This window comes from Brienomyrus brachyistius, unplaced genomic scaffold (genome assembly GCF_023856365.1).
Source record: "Brienomyrus brachyistius isolate T26 unplaced genomic scaffold, BBRACH_0.4 scaffold36, whole genome shotgun sequence".
Lineage (NCBI taxonomy): Eukaryota > Metazoa > Chordata > Actinopteri > Osteoglossiformes > Mormyridae > Brienomyrus > Brienomyrus brachyistius.
Window position 1 is genome coordinate 2,318,364 of NW_026042311.1, and position 12,816 is coordinate 2,331,179.

Here is a 12,816-nt window from a genome sequence, read left to right on the forward strand (position 1 = left end):
GCCTGGTGCTTTCCCGATTGACTGCTCATGGACAGCAGCAGTAAGTTCTGTCAGAGTCAAAGGCTCTTCCAGCTCATGTCTGTCTGGGACTGAAAGACTTGGTAAGTCCCAAAGAAACAGATCAGCCACTGTCTGATCACAGGCCTCAGCACAGAACAGGTTCTCATAAAAGGCTATTGAGTGTCGTAAAATCTCGTGCTTGTCAAATGTACTACGCCCATCGGGGAGGATCAAGTGCCGAAAGGTCTTTCTCTCTACCCTGTGCTTCTCCAATCCAAAGAAATATGCGGTGGGGGCGTCCATATGAGTCTCCTTCGTATAGCGGCCCGGGCCAACGCTCCAGCCCCTCTCTCCACCAGAAGGTCTTTCAACAGGAGTCGGTTCCTCTGCAGGGCCTCAGCATCTCCCACCCTGCCAGGCTCTGCTCCTGTGCACAGCCACAAGATCTCATCCTCCAGTCTTTTAAACCGGTTCTGTAGTTCAGTCTGGAAATATGCAGCATAGTTCTGGCAGAAGAGCTTATTTTGCACTTTTCCGACATCCCACCATTGACTGAGGGACTTGAATTGTGATTTTTTTTCTCCCTCCACACCTCCCAGAAGTAGAAAGATTGTACAAAGTTGTGGTCCTGAACTAATTTATTACTACAACGCCAGTAACAATGTTGGGAGGAGAAATCAGTGCAAGAGAAAGTGACAGAAACAAAATGATGATCGGAGAGAGGGAAGGGAGCGATGCCACAGCTTAAAAACCTGCCCTTATTCCGATAGTTTATATAAAAACTGTCCAGCCGAGCAGCAGACACTATGTTAGAGTTCACCTTCACCCAGGTACACTGTCTGCACTTTGGGAAATGGTCTCTCCACACATCAATCAGACCATGGTAGTCAATAACAGATCGCAGAACAGAAGCTGAACCAGGGTGAGGCTCCTCGTGATTCCTGTCGAGCACGTTCCAGAGTAGAATTAAAATCACCAGCCAGAACAACAACGCTCTCCTGTGACAGTGTCTCTAAGAACGTGTTTAAATCTGTAAAAAAGGCCACCCGTTCTGAGCCTACATTTGGGCTCCTCTGCCAGCCCGGCATCTCAGCGGGAGCGGGGGGGGATCAGTGACTACGGGTGAGGGGGGCTCGTCCTCCCGGTCCCCACGGTCTGAGTCCAAGTCCGTTACTACAGTATCGGCGCCCCCGCGGTGCTCGGTGTCCCGCACCAGCGCTGGGGCCTCGCGCCCCTCCTCACGCTCCCCCGGGGGGGGGGAGCTCCCCTCGCGGGCAGGCCTGCCGCACATGCCCAAAACCACCGCACGCAAAACACTTCACACTCTCGGAGCTGTTAAAATCATATAAACTTTCCCCTCCACTGTTATCTTAACAGATACGTCCAGGACCTCCTGCGGCGCATTAAGAATCATAAATGTTTGCCGCCTAAAAGACAGGATTTTTTTGTTTTTTTTTGTTTTTATTCAACCCTTTATTGCTGTTGCAATATACCATGTCACTAGTTATGAGTAACCAGCGAAAAAAACTGGCCATCAACCCAACCATACATATACACAAACATCACAGTAGGGGGTAGACCGGTCGGGAGACAGGGGAGGAGAGAAGAAAAGAAACATAATAACATGAGGAAAGAGAGGTGAACACCTCAGCAACATAAGCACATGATCACTATACCTTACAACATAAAAATGACACGACTTGCAACGGGTGAGGGAAAAGGGGTGGTGGAGGTAGTCCAGCATAGACAGACAGCCATCCGGTCCTGCAGCCATGGAGGCGCTGGTCAAAAGACCCGCCTGTTCACGCTGGGGGTATGAAGCGGCGAAGGCGTTGGATGGGGGGGAGGGTGAGGTAAGTCCTTGGGCTTGGGGGAGAGGAATGCAAGAGAGTCTCACTGCCTTGTTCTTCAGGGGGAGCTTTTAGTTCAGCAGCGGCCTTGGCCGAGGCCAGTGCTGATTGGGGGGAGCCAAAACCTGATAGAATAGGGTTGTTTGGGTTTCCGTACGAGAAGCTGTAATTTCCAGCTCCACTAATGTCCATGCTGGTATCTGCCATCCAATAAGTTTTGCAAAGCTGTGAGCTTCTCCATGATGTTATCCAGTTTCACAGTCTGAGTGCTAACAGCTCTGCCCACTCCATCAATCATTCCGGCCAGCCTAGTGGGGCTTTGAGCGGCTGTCACCGTCTTCTTCAATCTTTGATAAACCAGGGCAATGCCTAATCCAATCAGCATAATACCTGTAATCATGGTTCCGAATAGGTAGATGTCTTCAATGTCCTCCACGGAAAGAGCTGCCAGGCACACGACCCTCCACCGCTCCCAACCATCCATCATGTAGCCAGCTGCGTACGTTCCTGCCGGACAGTTAGGTTCCCCCGAACCTAGGCTTCTCGTCGAGAAGATGGTGTCAATTGCGTTGAGAGACCAGCTGATCAAATCCATCGTTTTTCGTAGTTTGGAGAGCAGGGCTGAGAGAGTCTCTCAAGTATAAGACAGTAGACTAGACGAGACGAGAGGAGCGAAGCAGGGAAGATAAGGGGAGGGAGAGGGAGAGAAGTGCGACCGCCTCCGCTGAGAGCCAAACGAGAATCATCCTAACCGGGCTCCCCAACTTCCCGTAGCGCCCAGAATGTTGGACAGTAGTTCATTTCTAATAAATGGGGAAACATTAGATAAAACTACTTTTTTTGATGGGCTTGATAAAGGCAATATCTGCAGGAATTCATCTTTAATGTTTAGACCACTTTCTATGAGGTCATCAACCATGGAAACGTCTTTTAAAAAGATCACAATAGCTTTGTTCATTCGGGAAGCTGAAACAACATTAGCGGCTCCAACTACTTCACCGACCGCGAGCAGACAGTCCTCCACCGAGACGGCGGGTCAGGGACACACTTAAAGTCGTGCCTGAGACTCAGACACGAAAAACTGAGTTGGGAAGCTCAAAATTCCCACCAGAAAGCTGCACTTGAATGACTGACATTCTGGCTGCTGACTCAGAGATAGAAGTTGGTGATGTGACAATACTGAACTTACAAGAATGGCGACTGCATGGTTACTGCAAGGGACAATGCTTGTGAAATTCTGTGCAATGTTTCTTTTTAACTGCTTCAGAATCTTTGGCTAGAAAGCTGAACTGAAAGCTAATCATGAATCCTGTTATCTTGCTTTGTATGTAGCCTAAGCGCGTTTCCCCAGCAAAGACGATAATCGCCGGTTAGTCACTGTCAGATATCGACACCGGGATACTTGTCTGATTACGCTCATTACCGATAATATCATCATATCACCCAGATGTAATTGGTGATTTGACATGTTCTCAGGTATAACAATACAGGGAGAAAAAGGATTTTACTCATGGGATCAGGAATCCAAGTGCCAGTTGCTGCTGCATTAGCTGCTGGGAATGTTCACATCTCCTCCTTTCAGTGATACGTGTCGAGTGTAGGGACACCTGGTAGAAAGATGGCTAAGGACTGCACTGGAAGAACTGGTCTGACTGTTATGGGAGGGTTCACGTCCATCTTGCTGTTTATGTGTTCCTATATATACCTGTATATTCTGTGATTTTTGGCTGTAGCTTGTACTTAATGTTTTTACCTCTAGTTTTGAGCAAAGATGCACTGACTCACAATTAGTGATCATATGACTGCAGCAGATTGTCAGGACGCACAGAACACTCTGCAGACTATAATTCATTTTGAAGTGTAAGCTCTGCTGCTAATTATACTGAAAACAAATGCTTATTGTAATGCTTTGTATTTTACTAATGTGTAGGATGTGTATATGTCTGTGGCTTAAAGTGTTTTCTGTTTCAGGCTGAACAGCTGTGATCTCATAGATAAACACTGTGAAATGCTGACTTCAGCTCTCAGATCAAACTCTTCACCCCTGAGAGAGCTGGACCTGAGTGACAATAACCTGAAGGATTCAGGAGTGAAGCTGCTCTCTGCTGCACTGGGGGATTTACACTGTAAACTGGAGATATTGAGGTCAGTCTGACTGGGTATTCCACACTGTAAACTGGAGATACTGAGGTCAGTCTGACTGGGTATTCCACACCGCAAACTGGAGATACTGAGGCCAGTATTATTGGATATTCCACACTGTAAACTGGGGATACTGAGGCCAGTATTGTGGGGTATTCCACACCGCAAGCTGGAGATACTGAGGTCAGTATTACTGTGTATTCCACACTATAAAGAGGAGACAGTGAGCAATTAGCTAAGGGAAAGAGAGGAGGGGACCTGCCTTGTCTTAGACACTAAACTGTAATTCTTGAATTATTTATTAGAGCATCACATCCATCCATCCATTTTCCAAACCGCTTATCCTACTGGGTCGCGGGGGGTCCGGAGCCTATCCTGGAAGCAATGGGCACAAGGCAGGGAACAACCCAGGATGGAGGGCCAGCCCATCGCAGGGCACACTCACACACCATTCACACACACATGCACACCTACGGGCAATTTAGCAAGTCCAATTAGCCTCAGCATGTTTTTGGACTGTGGGGGGAAACCGGAGTACCCGGAGGAAACCCCACAACGACATGGGGAGAACATGCAAACTCTGTACACGTGTGACCCAGGTGGAGACTCGAACCCGGGTCCCAGAGGTGTGAGGCAACAGTTCTAACCACTGCACCACCATGCCGCCCCCTAGAGCATCACATTTATTTAATAATTATAATAGTCAGGTGATCTTATTTATTGGGGAGTTTTTGTCTCTCTCTCTCTGCAGGCTGTCAGGCTGTAGAGTCACAGAAGAAGGCTGTTCTTCCCTGGCTTCAGCTCTGAAGTTAAACCCCTCACACCTGAGAGAGCTGGATCTGAGCTACAATCACCCAGGAGATTCAGGAGTGAAGCTGCTCTCTGCTGTACTGGAGGATCCCAGCTGTAAACTGGAGAAGCTGCAGTGAGTACAGAATATGCATTTTACACAAAAGTAACTGGACAGCAATAAAACCCACAATGCCTTTCAGCAGTTACATCATAAACACACACAAACAGCTTCTGTTTTCTACTCCTACTTCCTTATATCCCACAATCTTATCAGCCCTCGATCCATGTTAGAAATAATTAAGCAGTGAAGCAGGAAACATCCATTCAACCATATACTGTAATCCATGAAAACATTTGTGTTGGTTAGCAAAGTTAACAGCACTGTTACAGATAAACATGCTGACTTTAACGTGTTATGAACAAAAAAATTATGGACACCAAACAGAATCGGAATGATTGTTAAAATGATTTTTAATAATTTAATTGTTTTCTGAAAATCCATTATGTCATGGCCCTTATTCTCCTCATTTGAATACAGTGCTGCAGTGTAAAAAGTGGATTTAAAAGTGTTTAATTTTTTTAAGGGTGGGCCGGTGTGAACTCACAGAGAAATGCTGTGAGGCACTGGCTTCAGCTCTCAGATCAAACCACTCACATCTGAGAGAGCTGGACCTGAGTGACAATGACTTGCAGGACTCAGGGGTGAAGCTGCTCTCTGCTGGAATGGGGGACTTACACTGTAAACTGGAGATACTGAGGTCAGTCTGACTGGGTATTCCACACTGTAAACTGGAGATACTGAGATCAGTCTGACTGGGTATTCCACACTGTAAACGGGAGAAACTGAGGTCAGTCTGACTGGGTATTCCACACTGTAAACTGGAGATACTGAGGCCAGTATTACTGAATATTTCACACTGTAAACTGGGGATACTGGGGCCAGTATTGTGGGGTATTCCACACCGCAAACTGGAGATACTGAGGTAAGTATTACTGGGTATTCCACACTACAAAGAGGAGACAGTGAGCAATTAGCTAAGGGAAAGATAGGAGGGGTCCTGCCTTGTCTTAAACACTAAACTGTAATTCTTGAATTATTCATTAGAGCATCACATTTATTTAATAATTATAATGGTGAGGGGATATTATTTATTGGGGAGTTTCTGTCTCTCTCTCTCTGCAGGCTGTCAGGCTGTAGAGTCACAGAAGAAGGCTGTTCTTCCCTGGCTTCAGCTCTGAGGTCAAACCCCTCACACCTGAGAGACCTGGATCTGAGCTACAATCACCCAGGAGACTCAGGAGTGAAGCTGCTCTCTGCTGTACTGAAGGATCCCAGCTGTAAACTGGAGAAGCTGCAGTGAGTACAGAGTGTGTGTCTGACACGCTACAGATACTTATGCATGTATGTGAAGAAGAGGCACCAATAAATAAATGGATACAGCAGTACTATGTCATTCTGCTTCTCCTATAGTGTGGATCACGGTGGAGAGTGCAGGACCAGACCAGGCTTACAGAAATGTAAGTGTCTTTGCATGTTTTTCATTAATAATACCGTAAATACTATGTTATGGTTGTATTCACACAATTGTTGTGATGAGTGTGGCTATTTGCACTGTGTGTAGATGGATTTCCATGTTTGTGTTTAGGTGAGTTTCATGTCATTTTAGACAACATCCAAACGAAAAACAAAAAATCAAAATCATCACGAAAAACACTATCAATTCATTTAATCGTTTTAAAAAATATTTTTTACAAATGCTTTATAGCTGCTTGTATTATCTTCGTGTTTGTGTGGGAGTGTAGGATGGTTAAATATATTCTGAATTAGTTATACATATTTAATTTCACAAAAAAAGAATCCTTTGCATTTGTTCTTTTTGCGGATGCCGTGAGTGTATGTGTTTTCTGTGAGAGATTCGTTAGTATTGTCCTAAGGAGGCACCTGTAGGCAGTGAGACCGGACTCTCTCCTCAGGTGCGAAATATGAATTTGCATTTTTACAGGGTGGTTCTGGAATATTCATTAATATTCATGAGAGAATATTACTGATTGGTCACTGAATCCCTTAAACCAGGGGAGCCCAAATCCAGTCCTGGAGGGCCAGAGTCCTGCACATTTTTGGGTTTCCCCTCATTTAACACACCTGATTCAACTCCTTGTGCTAATAACCACACAGCTCTTCAGCTGAATTATTTATGGTGGAACAGGGAAAGAACTTTGCTACACAGGGCACCGGCCCCCAGGACTGGATTTGGACACCCCTGCTTTAGGTAGAAGAAACAGGCAGCACAAGTCGATGTTAACTGGCCAATGAGGTAGTACCCCTTCATAAATATTGATCAGCTAGCCAATCGTGTAGGGCTTCACTCATGAATATTAAAAAGTTCTGCTGATCCACGGTGCTAAAAGAAATTAGCGCCCGGGACACACTGGATGTGCGGCGGAAAATATCAAATTTCATTTCGGCGCCCATGTTAACAGATTAGAGCGGCCGCGTGCGTGCGCGAGATGCGGGGCTCACGCCTCGCGGCAGCGGCGCAGCATCTACAGTCACACGCGCGGTAAGCGGTTCTCTATGGAAGCGTATTGCATTCATCTGGGAAAAAAATCTATCTGTTTTTCCGAATTAACGAGATAATAATCCCGTTTTTCAGAGCAATATTTTTCTGAATTAGTAAGAACCTTCCTGTTTTTTATGATGCACGATCTGTGCCGGAATCATCGTTTATATCAGAATCCAGGTCCAAATGTTGATTAAATATCACTTTAAACATGTAATAATATTACTTAAATATTCTGTTATTGATGGCCATTTCCGAGCCGCATGCGCCGGAATTAGCGGTTTGAAGGAAGGACACTGACTTTAGTATTGATCTCTGGTGCCGTTTTGTGGTAAATATGCTTGTGATGAATATGTCTGATGAGTGTCGCTGCTTTGTCATTTTTTAATTAAATTAATTAAGCTGTTAGTTTAGCCCCTCCTGGAGCCGACACCTTATCGTGGTGGAGGGGTTTGCGTGTTACAATGATCCCAGGAGCTATGTTGTCTGGGGCTTTATGCCCCTGGTAGGGTCACCCAAGGCAAACAGGTCCTGGGTGAGGAACCAGACGAAGTGCGGCTCAAAAACCCCTTATGATGGAAAAAATTTTGGAACCACGTTTTCCCTTTCCCGGACGCGGGTCACCGGGGCCCCCCCCTGGAGCCAGGCCTGGGGGTGGGGCTCGATGGCGAGCGCCTGGCGGCCAGGCCTACACCCATGGGGCCTGGCCGGGCGCAGCCCGAACAAGGCACGTGGGTCCCCCCTCCAATGGGCTCACCACCCATGGGAGGGGCCATAGGGGTCGGGTGCGAGGTGATCTGGGCGGCGGCCAAAGGCGGGGACCTTGGCGGTCCGATCCTCGGCTGCAGAAGCTAGCTCTAGGGACATGGAATGTCACCTCTCTGATGGGGAAAGAGCCTGAGCTGGTGCGCGAAGTTGTGAAGTTCCGGCTAGATATAGTCGGACTCACCTCGACGCACGGCTTGGGCTCTGGAACCAGTCTCCTTGAGGGGGGTTGGACCCTTTTCCACTCTGGAGTTGCCCGCAGGGAGAGGCGCCGAGCGGGCGTGGGCATACTTATTGCCCCCAGGCTGGGTGCCTGTACATTGGGGTTTACCGCAGTGGACGAGAGGGTAGCCTCCCTCCGCCTTCGGGTGCGGGGACGGGTCCTGACTGTTGTTTGCGCTTATGCGGCAAACAGCAGTTCAGAATACCCACCCTTTTTGGAGTCCTTGGAAGGGGTGTTGGAGAGCGCTCCTCCTGGGGACTCCCTTGTTCTGCTGGGGACTTCAATGCTCACGTGGGCAGCGACAGTGAGACCTGGAGGGGCGTGATTGGGAGGAACGGCCCCCCCGATCTGAACCCGAGCGGTGTTTTGTTATTGGACTTCTGTGCTCGTCACGGACTGTCCATAATGAACACCATGTTCAAGCATAAGGGTGTCCATATGTGCACTTGGCACCAGGACACCCTAGGCCGCAGTTCGATGATCAACTTTGTAGTCGTGTCGTCGGACTTGCGGCCGCATGTTTTGGACACTCGGGTGAAGAGAGGGGCGGAGCTGTCAACCGATCACTACCTGGTGGTGGGTTGGCTCCGCTGGTGGGGGAGGAAGCCGGCCAGGCCTGGCAGGCCCAAGCGTATAGTGAGGGTCTGCTGGGAACGTCTGGCGGAATCCCCTGACAGGGAGAGTTTCAACTCCTACCTCCAGCAGAACTTCTCCCATATCCCGGGGGAGGCGGGGGACATTGAGTCCGAATGGGCCATATTCCATGCCTCCATTGTGGAGGCGGCTGACCGGAGCTGCGGCCGTAAGGTGGTCGGTGCCTGTCGCGGCGGCAATCACCGAACCCGCTGGTGGACACCGGTGGTAAGGGATGCCGTCAAGCTGAAGAAGGAGTCTTATCGGGCCTTTCTGGCCTGTGGGACTCCAGACGCAGCTGACGGCTACCGGCAGGTGAAGCGGAATGTGGCTTTGGCGGTCGCTGAGGCAAAAACTCGGGTGTGGGAGGAGTTTGATGAGGCCATGGAGAACGACTTCCGGACGGCTTCGAGGAGATTCTGGTCCACCATCCGGCGGCTCCGGGCAGGAAAGTGGTGCAGCATCAACACTATTTATGGTGGGGATGGTGCGCTGCTGACCTCAGCTCGGAACGTTTTGGGTCGGTGGAGGGAGTACTTCAAAGACCTCCTCAATCCCACCGACACGCCTTCTGATAAGGAAGCAGAGTGTGGGGACTTGGGGGTGGACTCGCCTATCTCGGGGGTGGAGGTCGCTGAGGTGGTCAAAAAGCTCCTCGGTGGCCGGGCCCCGGGGGTGGACGAGATTCGCCCAGAGTTCCTCAAGGCTCTGGATGCTGCGGGGCTGTCCTGGCTGACACGCATCTGCAGCATCGCGTGGACATCGGGGGCAGTGCCTCTGGATTGGCAGACCGGGGTGGTGGTCCCCCTCTTTAAGAAGGGGGACCGGAGGGTGTTTTCCAACTACAGGGGGATCACACTCCTCAGCCTCCCTGGCAAGGTCTATTCGGGGGTCCTGGAAAGGAGGGTCCGGCGGATTGTCGAACCTCGGATTCAGGAGGAGCAGTATGGTTTTCGTCCTGGCCGTGGAACAGTGGACCAGCTCTATACTCTCAGCAGGGTTCTGGAGGGTTCATGGGAGTTTGCCCAACCAGTCTACATGTGTTTTGTGGACTTGGAGAAGGCATTCGACCGTGTCCCTCGGGGGGTCCTGTGGGGAGTGCTCCGGGAGTATGGGGTACCGGGCTCCCTTTTAAGGGCGGTTCAGTCCCTGTATGACCGGTGCCAGAGTTTGGTCCGCATGGGCAGCAAGAAGTCGGACTCGTTTCCGGTGAGGGTTGGACTCCGTCAGGGCTGCCCTTTGTCACCGATTCTGTTCATAGTTTTTATGGACAGAATTTCTAGGCGCAGCCAGGGCGTTGAGGGCGTCCGGTTCGGTGACCTCAGGATTAGGTCTCTGCTTTTTGCAGATGATGTGGTTCTGTTGGCCTCATCAGACCGTGACCTTCAGCTTTCACTGGAGCAGTTCGCAGCCGAGTGTGAAGCGGCTGGGATGAGAATCAGCACCTCCAAATCCGAGACCATGGTTCTCAGCCGGAAAAGGGTAGAGTGCTCTCTCCGGGTTGGGGATGGGGTCCTCCCCCAAGTGGAGGAGTTTAAGTATCTCGGGATCTTGTTCACGAGTGGGGGAACGATGGAGCGGGAGATCGACAGGCAGATCAGTGCGGCGTCAGCAGTCATGCGGGCGCTGCATCGGTCTGTCATGATGAAGAGAGAGCTGAGCCAAAAGGCGAAGCTCTCGATTTACCAGTCGATCTACGTTCCTACCCTCACCTATGGTCATGAGCTTTGGGTAGTGACCGAAAGAACGAGATCGCGGATACAAGCGGCCGAAATGAGTTTCCTCCGCAGGGTGGCTGGGCTCTCCCTTAGAGATAGGGTGAGGAGCTCAGTCATTCGGGAGGGACTCAGAGTAGAGCCGCTGCTCCTCCGCATCGAGAGGAGCCAGATGAGGTGGCTCGGGCATCTGATCAGGATGCCTCCGGGACGCCTCCCTGGGGAGGTATTCCGGGCATGTCCCACTGGGAGGAGACCCCGGGGAAGACCCAGGACACGCTGGAGAGACTATGTCTCTCGGCTGGCCTGGGAACGCCTCGGGATCCCCCCAGAGGAGCTGGACGAAGTGGCCGGGGGGAGGGAAGTCTGGGTCTCCCTGCTGAGGCTGCTGCCCCCGCGACATGACTCCGGATTAAGCGGGAGATGATGGATGGATGGATGGATGGATGTTAGTTTAGCTCGCGCCCAATTTTGGCGGCTCTTCCCGCCGCCATCGCGCGCCCACTTTATGTTTCATAAACTTCAGTTCCCGCTTCGTTAGGAGAAGCTGTGCTGTTTTTATATCGTACAGAAATATAGAGTACAGGCGGCCTGATGGGATTAATAATTATTCCTCCTGCCTACAGACCCCTGCCAGCTGACGCTGGACCCCAACACAGTACACAGAGACCTGTCTCTGTCAGGGGGGAACAGGAAGGTGACACGGGGGGCAGCGCAGCCTTATCCTGATCATCCAGAGAGATTTGACAGCATCCACCAAGTTCTGTGCAGAGAGAGTCTGACTGGCCGCTGTTACTGGGAGGCTGAGTGGGATGAAGATGGAGCCCTGATAGGAGTGACTTATAAAGGGATCGGGAGGAAAGGAGAGAGTTATGACTGTCTGCTTGGAGACAATGACAAGTCATGGGTTCTGTGCTGTGATCCTGTCAGTTACTTTGTCTGGCACAATAATAAACGGACTGCCATACCTATACGGCCCTCAGGCTCCCGCAGAGTAGGAGTGTATCTGGACTGGGGGGCTGGTGCTCTGTCCTTCTACAGAGTCTCCTCTGATGGACTGACCCCCCTGCACAGATTCACCTCCTCATTCACTGAGTCCCTCTATCCAGGGTTTTATGTTTATAAATCCTCAGTGTCACTGTGACGTGTTGCTGGTTCTCCTGGCAAAAAGGTAAAATCTCTGCTTTTTAACCTTTATAATCCTTTTTACTCTGAAATGTACAATACTGTGCAAGTCTTAGGCAGGCAAAGAAAATGATGTTTAGATTATCCTCCTGTTGGTGTAAAACTATGATATGATGCCTGTCAAAGTGTGTCAGCTTCGCCATTTCAGAACCTCTGCTAAAATCATCCTAGTATTTGCAGCGACCGTCCAGTGCAGCCATGTATTTTTTGACTTGGCCACTAACACACCTCATACAGCTAGTCAATCTGTTACTGACTTTTTAAACAAATAGGGGAGACCGGGTATGGTTGTAACATGGGGAGAGTTTTAACACCCCCAATTCCACCAATCAGGGATAGGATAAGAGTCATATGATCATTTCAGTGTTTACCCACTTCCTCCCTAAACCCACATGGTGGATATCAAGGCTGGGAACAAATACATGCAGATTCTATTATTAAAAAACAGATTTTGAGGTAAGAAAGTACTTTTTTTGACCAAGACTATATTTTGTTTAGTATTTATACTATTGCAGATAAAATCATATAACTTATACACACGTGGACAAAATTGTTGGTACCCTTCAGTCAATGAAAGAAAAACTCACAATGGTCCCAGAAATAACTTTAATCTGACAAAAGTAATAATAAATAAAAATTCGATGAAATTTAACTAATACAAGTCAGACATTGATTTTCAACCATGCTTCAACAGAATTAATAAAAAAAAAAAAAAACTCAACTCTAGTTGACTGATTATGGACTGACTCCACGTGAGGTAAGCATATGACAGGTTAGCCATTGGAGGCCAGAGTAGAACTGAATACTAGCGTAGGTGTCAGACAATTGGAAACATTTTTTGTGTCTATGTACTCAGGTTTTCTATTCCAAATTCTTTTAGGTCAAAAAGTTTGCATATCAACTGGCAGTAGTATATAACATAAAACACACACAGCACCTCAGTCAAACTA

At 49.0% G+C, this 12,816-nt stretch overlaps 1 protein-coding gene across 8 annotated transcripts in view; it reads left to right on the plus strand.

Annotated features, from left to right (window-relative positions):
• Positions 1-12,608, plus strand: part of LOC125721986 (NACHT, LRR and PYD domains-containing protein 12-like) — a 30,898-nt gene extending 18,290 nt beyond the window's left edge. For 3 of the 8 annotated variants that reach the window (XM_048998224.1, XM_048998225.1, XM_048998223.1), the window contains 6 exons: positions 3,822-3,995; positions 4,744-4,917; positions 5,369-5,542; positions 5,968-6,141; positions 6,256-6,302; positions 11,308-12,608. In XM_048998224.1, coding sequence (XP_048854181.1) covers positions 3,822-3,995; positions 4,744-4,917; positions 5,369-5,542; positions 5,968-6,141; positions 6,256-6,302; positions 11,308-11,825 — 1,261 coding nt within the window. In that variant the 3' untranslated portion in view covers positions 11,826-12,608. The remainder of the gene's footprint in view (positions 1-3,821; positions 3,996-4,743; positions 4,918-5,368; positions 5,543-5,967; positions 6,142-6,255; positions 6,303-11,307) is intronic. The other 5 variants (XM_048998229.1, XM_048998230.1, XM_048998226.1 and 2 more) reach the window with 5 other exon arrangements.
• Positions 12,609-12,816: the final 208 nt, after the last annotated feature.